At 29.8% G+C, this 14017-nt stretch overlaps 2 protein-coding genes across 3 annotated transcripts in view; one reads left to right on the top strand and one right to left on the bottom strand.

Moving 5' to 3' along the window:
• The window catches only part of LOC143202999 (solute carrier family 35 member E2A), a 173246-nt gene extending 163395 nt beyond the window's left edge, over positions 1-9851 (bottom strand). The window contains exons 1-5 of one of the 2 annotated variants that reach the window (XM_076415074.1): positions 9531-9851; positions 9226-9477; positions 8984-9170; positions 6809-7006; positions 5731-6547 (exon numbers count right to left, since the gene is read on the bottom strand). In XM_076415074.1, coding sequence (XP_076271189.1) covers positions 6349-6547; positions 6809-7006; positions 8984-9170; positions 9226-9477; positions 9531-9759 — 1065 coding nt within the window. In that variant the 5' untranslated portion in view covers positions 9760-9851 and the 3' untranslated portion in view covers positions 5731-6348. Of the gene's footprint in view, positions 1-5730; positions 6548-6808; positions 7007-8983; positions 9171-9225; positions 9478-9530 lie in introns of those variants that run through there. The other variant, XM_076415075.1, reaches the window with a different exon arrangement.
• Positions 9852-11300: 1449 nt separating this feature from the next.
• Positions 11301-14017, top strand: part of Ndae1 (Na[+]-driven anion exchanger 1) — a 69646-nt gene continuing 66929 nt past the window's right edge. The window contains exon 1 of the mRNA XM_076415223.1: positions 11301-11723. The gene's annotated coding sequence lies outside the window, so the exon portion shown is untranslated. The remainder of the gene's footprint in view (positions 11724-14017) is intronic.

The raw sequence follows: 14017 nt of genomic DNA, 5'->3' as shown, positions 1-14017 counted from the left end.
TTTTAACAGAAATGGGAACAAAAACATTGAAAATGGCAAAAAATCGCAAATTTTCCGACCATTTGCATGGAAAAATTGCCATATTTTTAAATTTTCGGAAAAAAATAAAACTCTCAAAATACAAGTATTTTGTAATGAAAGAAACGAAAATCCATGTTAAATTGCTTGTAAAGTGACGGTTTCAAAGATATGTAACAAAAACCGAGATCCATCAGTTTTTTGAAAATACACTTTTTATAATATATCTTAGAAACTAAACATTGTACACAATTTATTATACCACCATTCGATTCAGCGTAAAATTCTTTATAAACCCAGTAATTTATATTAACCTGAGATTGTTTTAACAGAAATGGGAACAAAAACATTGAAAATGGCAAAAAATCGCAAATTTTCCGACCATTTGCATGGAAAAATTGCCATATTTTTAAATTTTCGGAAAAAAATAAAACTCTCAAAATACAAGTATTTTGTAATGAAAGAAACGAAAATCCATGTTAAATTGCTTGTAAAGTGACGGTTTCAAAGATATGTAACAAAAACCGAGATCCATCAGTTTTTTGAAAATACACTTTTTATAATATATCTTAGAAACTAAACATTGTACACAATTTATTATACCACCATTCGATTCAGCGTAAAATTCTTTATAAACCCAGTAATTTATATTAACCTGAGATTGTTTTAACAGAAATGGGAACAAAAACATTAAAAATGGCAAAAAATCGCAAATTTTCCGACCATTTGCATGGAAAAATTGCCATATTTTTAAATTTTCGGAAAAAAATAAAACTCTCAAAATACAAGTATTTTGTAATGAAAGAAACGAAAACCCATGTTAAATTGCTTGTAAAGTGACGGTTTCAAAGATATGTAACAAAAACCGAGATCCATCAGTTTTTTGAAAATACACTTTTTATAATATATCTTAGAAACTAAACATTGTACACAATTTATTATACCACCATTCGATTCAGCGTAAAATTCTTTATAAACCCAGTAATTTATATTAACCTGAGATTGTTTTAACAGAAATGGAAACAAAAACATTGAAAATGGCATAAAATCGCAAATTTTCCGACCATTTGCATGGAAAAATTGCCATATTTTTAAATTTTCGGAAAAAAATAAAACTCTCAAAATACAAGTATTTTGTAATGAAAGAAACGAAAATCCATGTTAAATTGCTTGTAAAGTGACGGTTTCAAAGATATGTAACAAAAACCGAGATCCATCAGTTTTTTGAAAATACACTTTTTATAATATATCTTAGAAACTAAACATTGTACACAATTTATTATACCACCATTCGATTCAGCGTAAAATTCTTTATAAACCCAGTAATTTATATTAACCTGAGATTGTTTTAACAGAAATGGGAACAAAAACATTGAAAATGGCAAAAAATCGCAAATTTTCCGACCATTTGCATGGAAAAATTGCCATATTTTTAAATTTTCGGAAAAAAATAAAACTCTCAAAATACAAGTATTTTGTAATGAAAGAAACGAAAATCCATGTTAAATTGCTTGTAAAGTGACGGTTTCAAAGATATGTAACAAAAACCGAGATCCATCAGTTTTTTGAAAATACACTTTTTATAATATATCTTAGAAACTAAACATTGTACACAATTTATTATACCACCATTCGATTCAGCGTAAAATTCTTTATAAACCCAGTAATTTATATTAACCTGAGATTGTTTTAACAGAAATGGGAACAAAAACATTAAAAATGGCAAAAAATCGCAAATTTTCCGACCATTTGCATGGAAAAATTGCCATATTTTTAAATTTTCGGAAAAAAATAAAACTCTCAAAATACAAGTATTTTGTAATGAAAGAAACGAAAACCCATGTTAAATTGCTTGTAAAGTGACGGTTTCAAAGATATGTAACAAAAACCGAGATCCATCAGTTTTTTGAAAATACACTTTTTATAATATATCTTAGAAACTAAACATTGTACACAATTTATTATACCACCATTCGATTCAGCGTAAAATTCTTTATAAACCCAGTAATTTATATTAACCTGAGATTGTTTTAACAGAAATGGAAACAAAAACATTGAAAATGGCAAAAAATCGCAAATTTTCCGACCATTTGCATGGAAAAATTGCCATATTTTTAAATTTTCGGAAAAAAATAAAACTCTCAAAATACAAGTATTTTGTAATGAAAGAAACGAAAATCCATGTTAAATTGCTTGTAAAGTGACGGTTTCAAAGATATGTAACAAAAACCGAGATCCATCAGTTTTTTGAAAATACACTTTTTATAATATATCTTAGAAACTAAACATTGTACACAATTTATTATACCACCATTCGATTCAGCGTAAAATTCTTTATAAACCCAGTAATTTATATTAACCTGAGATTGTTTTAACAGAAATGGGAACAAAAACATTGAAAATGGCAAAAAATCGCAAATTTTCCGACCATTTGCATGGAAAAATTGCCATATTTTTAAATTTTCGGAAAAAAATAAAACTCTCAAAATACAAGTATTTTGTAATGAAAGAAACGAAAATCCATGTTAAATTGCTTGTAAAGTGACGGTTTCAAAGATATGTAACAAAAACCGAGATCCATCAGTTTTTTGAAAATACACTTTTTATAATATATCTTAGAAACTAAACTTTGTACACAATTTATTATACCACCATTCGATTCAGCGTAAAATTCTTTATAAACCCTGTAATTTATATTAACCTGAGATTGTTTTAACAGAAATGGGAACAAAAACATTGAAAATGGCAAAAAATCGCAAATTTTCCGACCATTTGCATGGAAAAATTGCCATATTTTTAAATTTTCGGAAAAAAATAAAACTCTCAAAATACAAGTATTTTGTAATGAAATAAACGAAAATCCATGTTAAATTGCTTGTAAAGTGACGGTTTCAAAGATATGTAACAAAAACCGAGATCCATCAGTTTTTTGAAAACACACTTTTTATAATATATCTTAGAAACTAAACTTTGTACACAATTTATTATACCACCATTCGATTCAGCGTAAAATTCTTTATAAACCCTGTAATTTATATTAACCTGAGATTGTTTTAACAGAAATGGGAACAAAAACATTGAAAATGGCAAAAAATCGCAAATTTTTCGACCATTTGCATGGAAAAATTGCCATATTTTTAAATTTTCGGAAAAAAATAAAACTCTCAAAATACAAGTATTTTGTAATGAAATAAACGAAAATCCATGTTAAATTGCTTGTAAAGTGACGGTTTCAAAGATATGTAACAAAAACCGAGATCCATCAGTTTTTTGAAAACACACTTTTTATAATATATCTTAGAAACTAAACTTTGTACACAATTTATTATACCACCATTCGATTCAGCGTAAAATTCTTTATAAACCCTGTAATTTATATTAACCTGAGATTGTTTTAACAGAAATGGGAACAAAAACATTGAAAATGGGAAAAAATCGCAAATTTTCCGACCATTTGCATGGAAAAATTGCCATATTTTTAAATTTTCGGAAAAAAATAAAACTCTCAAAATACAAGTATTTTGTAATGAAATAAACGAAAATCCATGTTAAATTGCTTGTAAAGTGACGGTTTCAAAGATATGTAACAAAAACCGAGATCCATCAGTTTTCTGAAAATACACTTTTTATAATATATCTTAGAAACTAAACTTTGTACACAATTTATTATACCACCATTCGATTCAGCGTAAAATTCTTTATAAACCCTGTAATTTATATTAACCTGAGATTGTTTTAACAGAAATGGGAACAAAAACATTGAAAATGGCAAAAAATCGCAAATTTTCCGACCATTTGCATAGAAAAATTGCCATATTTTTAAATTTTCGGAAAAAAATAAAACTCTCAAAATACAAGTATTTTGTAATGAAATAAACGAAAATCCATGTTAAATTGCTTGTAAAGTGACGGTTTCAAAGATATGTAACAAAAACCGAGATCCATCAGTTTTTTGAAAATACTCTTTTTATAATATATCTTAGAAACTAAACTTTGTACACAATTTATTATACCACCATTCGATTCAGCGTAAAATTCTTTATAAACCCTGTAATTTATATTAACCTGAGATTGTTTTAACAGAAATGGGAACAAAAACATTGAAAATGGCAAAAAATCGCAAATTTTCCGACCATTTGCATGGAAAAATTGCCATATTTTTAAATTTTCGGAAAAAAATAAAACTCTCAAAATACAAGTATTTTGTAATGAAAGAAACGAAAATCCATGTTAAATTGCTTGTAAAGTGACGGTTTCAAAGATATGTAACAAAAACCGAGATCCATCAGTTTTTTGAAAATACACTTTTTATAATATATCTTAGAAACTAAACTTTGTACACAATTTATTATACCACCATTCGATTCAGCGTAAAATTCTTTATAAACCCTGTAATTTATATTAACCTGAGATTGTTTTAACAGAAATGGGAACAAAAACATTGAAAATGGCAAAAAAAAAGCAAATTTTCCGACCATTTGCATGGAAAAATTGCCATATTTTTAAATTTCGGAAAAAAATAAAACTCTCAAAATACAAGTATTTTGTAATGAAAGAAACGAAAATCCAAGTTAAATTGCTTGTAAAGTGACGGTTTCAAAGATATGTAACAAAAACAGAGATCCATCAGTTTTTTTAAAACTACACTTTTTTTAATACATCTTAGAAACTAAACACTGTACACAATTTATTATACCACCATTCGATTCAGCGTAAAATTCTTTATAATCCCTGTAATGTTCATTATCCTTATTGCCGTTATTTGGGAAAAAATCACAACAAAATATGTAAAAATGGCAAAAAATCGAACATTTTCATGACTTTCATGAAAATTTGTATCTCTGGGATAGAGGTAAAAGTCACAGAATATATGTATTTTGGGGTAAGAAAACCGAAAATCCATGTTAAATTGCTCCAGAATTTATAATTTTTAAAAATATGACATTAAGATAAATCCACTCATTTTTTTGAAAACATAATTTTCACTGCATAACGTCAAAAAACTAAAAGTTGTACAACAATTATTATACCACCATTCCATTCAGCGTAAATTTCTTTATAATAATAAACAAAATATGTGAAAATGGCAAAAAATCGAACATTTTCGTCAAAAGTCGCAGAATATACGTATTTTGGGGCGAGAGAACCGAAAATCTCTACAGACGTATTCTGCCAGAGGTTTTTTTGTTTAAAACTGTATCATTGTAAAACAACACACAAATACCTATTAATTCTGACAACGAAACCAAAAAAATAATTAAATTTTATGAATAGCCAAATTAGCGTCAGATATTTGCTCTATATTTCAATAATACTATTTTATATTCTATCTCCAACCTATATGATTTAAATATTGTTTACTAAACAAATACATACCGATACTTAAAAGTCCCACAAGCTCAGTCAATCATAAATACCATCATAATAATAATAAATCTAACATCAAGAAGAGGCATCATGTTATATCATAATAATCATCCCATATACCAATATAACTAACTCTTTCCTATTTTAAAAACAGTTGCCATACTTTTGTTTTATAATGCGCAAAAAACAACGCACAGAGAAAAAGGAAGGACTAAATAGTATATGTATATTGTTGTAAATTGTAATTCTTTTGAACATCTCCAAACTACCTATTCTTAATTGTTGTAGTCTGGCCATAGAAGTGGCAAAATAAGAAAAGAAAGGACAGGAATAAAAATAACTGAAAACATACCGTGATATTTATTTTTTTAATACATATAAAAACAACTATCTTTATTGTTTGGAATGATATTATTTCACCTACTCTAAATAAATTGACTATATGATATACACATACAGTAGAATCACAATGTTTTCAACCGAGACTAAACTCTTAATATGTGTATAATAGTAAATAAATTAATACGTTAAAACCGAGAAATATTGCACGTTCTCATCAACATATCCGTGACTCACTGTGGATGGACTTGTTTTAGATAATATAACTAATAAAAGCGACAAAAATATATTTATATTGTATTGAAATGTGATGATACTGATTTTAGTCTCTAATACACCAACTAACAGCTTATTACGATTCTTACAGATCAAGTTCCCATTTTAATGAAAAGAACGTATACTATGTAATACTTATTGTTATTAATAGATAGTCTTCTTTTGGCTAATAACCTAAATGTATGATGTATCGCTATAAAATGAAATTCGAATCATCAGAGACATAAAACCCAATACAAAAATATATTGAGACGAAAATAAATATCTAATACTTCAACGATAAAACAAGGTAACAATGTATTATCTTTATCACGCAGATCTTAATAGCTATTTTAGTTTTCCCAAGGTTTAGATCCTCCTGACGCGTCGATGATTTGTTTGATTCGTAGACGCTGGTACTTTATCGTCCTTGTCTTGCGCCAGTATATACAGGAAAACCCCAATTATGACCGTGATCGTTCCTAAGCCACTCAACGGCGTCACTGGGTTGCCAAACATAAATACTGATAACCATATTAGAAAAGCACGTTTGGCTGTGTTGGCAACGCTAAAACATATATATCTACTGTGATTTTCCAATATTTATCTCGGATTTTATTCAATAAATCAGACATAGTAAAGTATTGTACTTATAATCTTATCAACACACTTATTAAAACTGAGTTATTTCAAGAATTTATTTTCAGTCAAATTATTCCTACTGGGTACTTAAACAATATTTACATACTTATATGAAATGTAGGACTTATCACAATTCTTTGAATTTTTAAAAATAGAAATAATGTTCAACAAAAATGTAAAAACTCACCTGTGAGTAACCGGACTAATATAGTCCATTAGGACATAGGCAGTGATGCTCTGAAAGTGGAACAATATCCCGTTCAGGATAAAATAGAACGCGAGCTTGTAGCTGAAGTTCGATACGTTGAAATCCGCCCAGAAGAATATCGCGGGGATTTGTATAATCACGCTGGCTACGCTGGTGTAAAACTGTAATTCTGCGGGCCTGAAAATAATGTTTTATCATAACAAATTATATTGTGATAAAGCCACTTCAGTGAGAAACATTCAAAATGATGTGTTCGCCGTGGAAATATGTGTATAGTGAAATGTACATTCTGTCCAAACAGCATACAAGGTCAACGCAAAGTTCTAGCACAGTGCAATATCAAGAGTAAATTGAGGAGACTGGAAATATGTTGTAGGGCTTTGATTAAACCACTAAATTACCATTGTTTTGTTCAAATTCAATATTATATTGAAGTATTATCGCATTAGAGAACCACACAGTATTTATACATACAAAATAAATGACTGATACTGATACTTCAGCTAATAAACGTTTACGATTTATTATAAATGTGACGTCACATGACAGCAGCCAGTGATTTGGCGTCAATTTAAAACTTAAAATAGAAACATGTTTTTTTATGAAAACCCTTATTTCCTCTACAAATAATATATTTTTAGTAAATATTATTTTAAGATATCATAGAACAATTACAGATTTTCGGCGTGATATAAAAATTAGATTGTCGACCTTGAAAAAGGTGGCAATTTTGTTTATCTCTCGGATAGATTGATGTTATTAGTTTAGAATCTACCCAACGCTTTAGTACATTTTAGAGACGAAAAATTATGACGCGTTCAAAGGAATTACAAAACAATAAGACAATCAACAGTTATAATGCTTAGAAATTAAAGAAAAACAATTAAAATGATCAACGACAAACATCGAGATAAAACAAATATCTGGAAAAACAAATAAATACTAAAATTTTGTATGGATAAGTCATCCCAAAAATAAAATTAGACACAGGTTAAAATTAGATCTGAAAAGGCAGACCGATTTCTTTGAGGAAATAAAATAATTTCGGCAGGTTTTGAGACAAGAACATATCCGGATCGAGAAAAAAATTACAGAATATATGTATTTTCCGGTGAAAGAAACGAAAATCCATGTTAAATTGCTTAAGAATTTACACAGCACATTACATAAACAGAAATCCACTTTGAATATATAATTTTCATTGCATAACAAACAAATTATATATAATCTCCATCCAACCAATTTTTGGTATTACCAAATTTACAAAAATTGGTAAAATGTTTAATATGTTGGATGGAGATAAACATCTCATAATATATGTATATTAGCATTAAAGAAACGAAAATCAATGTTAAATTGTTTTAGAATTTATAATTTTCAAGGTACATGTACATGATACAAACAGAAATCCACTAATCAAAGCTATACTAAAATTATTATATATACCACCATTCGAGTCAGCTTAAAATTATTTATAACCAGTGTAATTTTCATTAACTGGGAGGAAATGGGAAACCAAAATGTAAAAATGGCATAAAATCGTACATTTTGTTGCACAGTTTTACCTTAATACGAAAAAAAAATGATACACCAAAGAGAGAAAAGGATAAAGTGAACACTAATAGTAAAGATTTGACGAACCATGATAACAAATGTGAAACAAAGAATAAGTGATTAATGTGAATGACAGAAATAGCATATGAATTGGAAAGATATAAAATAACAATAGTGTGTCCAAAAATAATATAAGCACTAGACTCATTCACTCCAAAGTATTTAGAAAGCTTCTTTAAACCTTTATTTGTATATTTCAGCAAATCATTCATCTTTTATGTACACTTTGATATATTAAAAAAAATATTATCAGTTGGATATATCTTAATATATCATCATAACAGTGAATTACATACTTAAATTGATTATTGATAAAAACAAAAATTATTAATCCGGTTTATCTTATCTATAACACATGTAACTGTATCATGTTTTAACAATAAAACATTTTTGACCACATCACATAAAATTAACCATTACTTCATGTATCTTTCTCATTCGGTGAAAGTTTACTACATAATTGACAAAGAGAAATCTGATGAGTTTCTCAGATGTTTCTTAATTGTTCCTACATGACTAGTTTTGAAAAAAACTACTTACGTATATTTGAACCCATCTCCTGATATCAGCATCTTGGAATAAACATTTTGTGCACACTCTGTAACATTAGTAGCCATAGCTGCTAAGAATCCAATCATATCAAAACTTATTTCGTTTATAGAGCAAAGAGCTAGTCCCAACATGACTGGTATTAAACTTAAATTAACATATAAACCAGTCTGTTCACCTAGGAAAAATATTTTTGGATATGTAGTATTTGATATATAAAATATTGTATTTACCGAGTAAAAATCTTGACATCAAAACTGTAAATAATGGAGCGGAACTTTTTATAGTTTCTGTGAAACTAACTGCCACAAAATTTAAAGCTACTAAACCCAACACAACCGTTAAAAATCTTGTACACCCAACAAATATCATATGTTTGAAAAAACCCGGTGGCTTGCTTTTCCTTGGATACATTTTATACATGCCACAAGGAATGTACAATTGTACAAAACCACAGGCTGCTGTCATTAGCATTTGACAAGCCCCTAGAATTTAAACAACTTATATTTTTCTTCGAAACTCTAAATGGAGAACTTACCTAACACAGTCGGATTACCATCGAGGGTAGATAATATATACTTATTGGAGAACAATGTACAACCACTAAAGAAATACCACAATGACAGAAATAATACAGCCCTATAATTGCGTAAGCCCCTTTTACCGTGTTTCACTATGTAATTGGGGCTCTCGCGTTTTTGATTTTTCTCCTTTTGAACACCATTTGATTCCACTTTTTTTTCATTGTGCGAAATTGGCTTTTCCATTTTCTAACTGTTCCGCGCCAACTGTACGCTCATTTCTGTTCACTATGTTTTGAAAATCGCAAACGTGGGGGTTATGTGGACGTATAAATGTCAAAACAATTCGGTAATAATCTTATTTTTAAATTTTGCACTTATGTTGCGCCATCTATTCAAAAATATATGCTTTATATGTAGAATACTTTATTCGGAGTTCTTTTATAATACAATATATAAATTGTACCTTCATTTTTTAGTCAAGAATAAGTATTAAAATTTAGACTGGATATAATTCAACTGTTTGTATGGCTCCATCTGTTGAACACCACATGTTATTTATTAAATTACTGTTTAAATTACCTATGTTATGAAATATTTAAACAAACCTTCATTCTATAGTCTTCAATATACTTCTTATAGGTTTTTTTACAATCAATTTTTATGGTATAGTTCTTGCCATGCTTATTTTTTAATGTAGAAATGAAATATTTGATTAAGAAAACTTTGTATGTTGATATTTTAATAAGCCCTAATAAAACTTAAATTACATTAGTTTTTTAAAATATTCTAAGATTATAAAACGATAGAGTAATAAAGTTATTATGAGCATAATCCTAAAATTAAGTCTTATGCAAATGAATTGAATGTCTGATATGTCTAAAAGTAAGATTGTTTTTTATAATATGGTAAATTTTTATTTAACCTTTGCCAATTTTAAAAAAGATTAGTCTAGCAGTACCGTAGAAAGTATGTAAAATTTATTTATTTTTACCTTGGCTTATATGTTGGATTACAGTGTATTTTATTGTTTTATTTCATATATACTAAATCTTGTTTATTGTTTTTATATTTACCAGATACTCTTTCCTGTTTATTAATTATTCAAATATTCTCTATTCTTAATATATTTTGACTTATTCTTTACAGAAATGTTTTTTTTTGTAATTGACACCGACGTAACTGACAGTGTTGACATTGATTTATTGTTATGTCTTTTTTAATTTATGTTAGCAGATTTTTTATAGCGTTAACTGCAAAATTATATAAATTGGTATCTGTAAGTCGATTTTTGCCCAATGTTTTGTCCTGTTGCTCCATTTAGGTGCTATTTTTATTAACACTTTATGATTATTTTGAATGAAATTTACAGACCGAGTGTGAAAATGTCACTAAATTTCGGTTTATTGTTATCCGCTCTCTTGCTATATCCTGATCAACGGCTTTTCAACAATCAATAACGGGCGCATGCCTTTAAAAGAGCAAAAGGTCCTTTGTGCCCGCCCACTGTGTCGTTTATAATTCGTTTTAAAACATCCTAACAAAGATAAAAGACGATCCCATGTGAATGAAACGCGCAATCATCCCGAAATCACGCCGAGGGCCATGTTTCTAATTGAATCTAATCGCTACAGAATGAAAAATTAAATAATCAAAGTACCGGCGATGACCGGGATCGGAGGGAAAGAGAGAGACGGGCGCCGAAGTGAACCAGAGCGGAATAGACTTATCCGGGTTGTGTTCGGGGTTTGTGCGTGGAAAACCGTAAAGGAAATGCAGGGAGAACAGTCGTGTCGGGGAATTGCGGGCGCGACCATGTCTATATTAGCTCTATTTTACCTCTAACTCTGTCACTGTTATATTTCTGGACGACGTCTGTCAAACCGAATTGCTCTGAAGTTTATCGGTCAGACGAGTCAAAAAATCGCTAGAAAATGTCAGCGAGTAGATGTGTGTTTAGGGTTATTCGAAAATTAGTATCTAGAATACGAAACGCGTCGGTATTTAACCATGCTAACAACAAATACGTCTTGGTTAATTAAATCTATGTCTATGTATCGCTTAAAGCAAATCAAAATCTAGTAAAACCTCCTATAACATAATTTAGAATACTATTCCTATAATCCAGTAAACTTAAATTAATAAATTTTCGGTAGAAGTACTTTTACTTTCGTAGTTTAGATAATGTGTTAAACTTTGACTTAAGATAGGTGAGTATTAATTATAAATGTTGCATTATAATTAGAAATATTTTGTTAATTTGTATAACTTTAGTTTTGAATTGATTTAAACTTTGGTTATTAAACTTGCTAGGCCGGTAAAAAAGATATTTTCACTCATGGAAGATGAGTTAAAATATATATATCGAATTTACAAATAAGTTTTGAGGGGATTTTGATAATTTTGAAAATTGGCACAATATGTTTTATTCGATATATTGGTAATCGTTAATTACAACTTTTTTTTGGTATCCAAATCTTTTTTTTCTGAGGCATTTCAATATCACAAGTGGTTATGTCTGTCAGATAATTTTTCAGATATTTCGCAACATATATTCTCATATTGCGAAATCGCTTTAACTTCATTAACGACAGTTTGATTTCAATAATTGATTCAAGCGTATCTATTTTAATTTGTAGCAATTTGTCATGATTATTTAGTTTTGTTCGGATACAATTCTGTTTCTCCATAAATCATCGGTCTTCCATTTAGTTATTTGCTTTGATACCAAATTTATTGGCACTAACCAATCAAAACCAGTCACCTGCAAGAAAAAGTAATCGATAAAGAGAATCGAAAAAGTAAAATAAAGGTTAAATAAACGAAAATATATATTATTCTTGTTGCTGTTGATAGATATCCAATTGATAAGCACCATTTAACAGGTGGCACCTGTTTCGTTGAACTTGCACCAATGAAACAGTCAATGCCCGTCATCAAAATTTATAATGCAATGTTGCCGCACCAAATATAATTGTCCTAAATTTCAGTAAAAGTTTTTGTACAATTTTCGTGACAATTGCTCAAAATGCAAAATGTAAATAGTCTTTTGTGTAGACACAACAATGGAATAAAATGGATCGAGAAAAACAAGGAAAACGAATTTCACTTATCTCTCATGTCAACGAACTCATGCCAAATAGAGTTATGTTTATTTTTAAATATACTACATTGCTCTTGAGCCATTCGTTATCGTATTATCTGATACTATAAATACATTTGCTTCTGCAAATAGCAAAACACGTTATGATTAAGTGAATAATAAAGTCCGTACGTAATGAATTGTATCCTGGGATTTTATTTTCAAGATCGTCGAATATTTTAACTGATTAGTGGAAAGCTTTTGCTCCAAAAGCATATTTCTTGAGTTTTTATTGAAAATATTTTAAAAAATGTGAGACGTAATGCTGGATTTTTTTTATAAAATTATTTTACTGTGTGTTTTTAAATGAGACTACACGGAAGTGAACAAACTGTAGTATGTATTTCTAGGGTTATGTTTTCACTTGTTAATTTCTTTTAATTTATATCTTAAACTCTTTTTTACCAACGAGGGTTTATCTGGACTAGTCCTGCAGTTTAACGTAACAATTTTACCACGGTCGCCGGTATTAAGCCTACCGACTGGCGAGTGACCAACTTAGGAATCCTCCCAGAACGCATCCGGTCTTACCCAGCCTAGTTACTGGCGACACTGGGATCATTTTCCTTGTCGGATTTTACGCTCTTGCCTAAGGTCCATCCAAGCATAAATTTACGATCATGCCCCAGCAGGATTCGAACCCGCGACTATTGCAACAGTAGGAGGACCGTCCTGTCGCCTTTACCAATGCGCCAAGCCGTCGATGCTGGATTTTGTTATAAAATTATTTTACTGTGTGTTCTTAAATGAGACTACACGGAAGTGAACAAACTGTAGTATGCATTTCTAGGGTTATGTTTTCACTTGTTAATTTCTTTTAATTTATATCTTAAACTCTTTTTTACCAACGAGGGTTTATCTGGACTGGTCTTGCAGTTTAACGTAACAATTTTACCACGGTCGCCGGTATTAAGCCTACCGACTGGCGAGTGACCAACTTAGGAATCCTCCCAGAAGGCATCCGGTCCTACCCAGCCTGGTTACTGGCGACACTGGGATCATTTTCCTTGTCGGATTTTACGCTCTTGCCTAAGGTCCATCCAAGCATAAATTTACGATCATGCCCCAGCAGGATTCGAACCCGCGACTATTGCAACAGTAAGAGGACCGTCCTGTCGCCTTTACCAATGCGCCAAGCCATCGATGCTGGATTTTGTTATAAAATTATTTTACTGTGTGTTCTTAAATGAGACTACAGGGAAGTGAACAAGATGTAGTATGCATTTCTCGGGTTCCGTTTTCACTTGTTATTTTCTTATATATGGTTGTGAACGCAGTGTCTTAGGTTGGAGAACCTCGACAAGTGATTAATGTTCTAACCGTAACGGGACTACTACTAGAAATAATAGTGTGCATCTATGC

The sequence above is a fragment of the Rhynchophorus ferrugineus genome, unplaced genomic scaffold, assembly GCF_030347505.1.
Source record: "Rhynchophorus ferrugineus isolate W39M unplaced genomic scaffold, kcgeb_rfMv2 rfM9, whole genome shotgun sequence".
NCBI classification, from domain to species: Eukaryota; Metazoa; Arthropoda; class Insecta; order Coleoptera; family Curculionidae; genus Rhynchophorus; species Rhynchophorus ferrugineus.
This window is presented reverse-complemented; position numbering and strand designations above follow the sequence as displayed.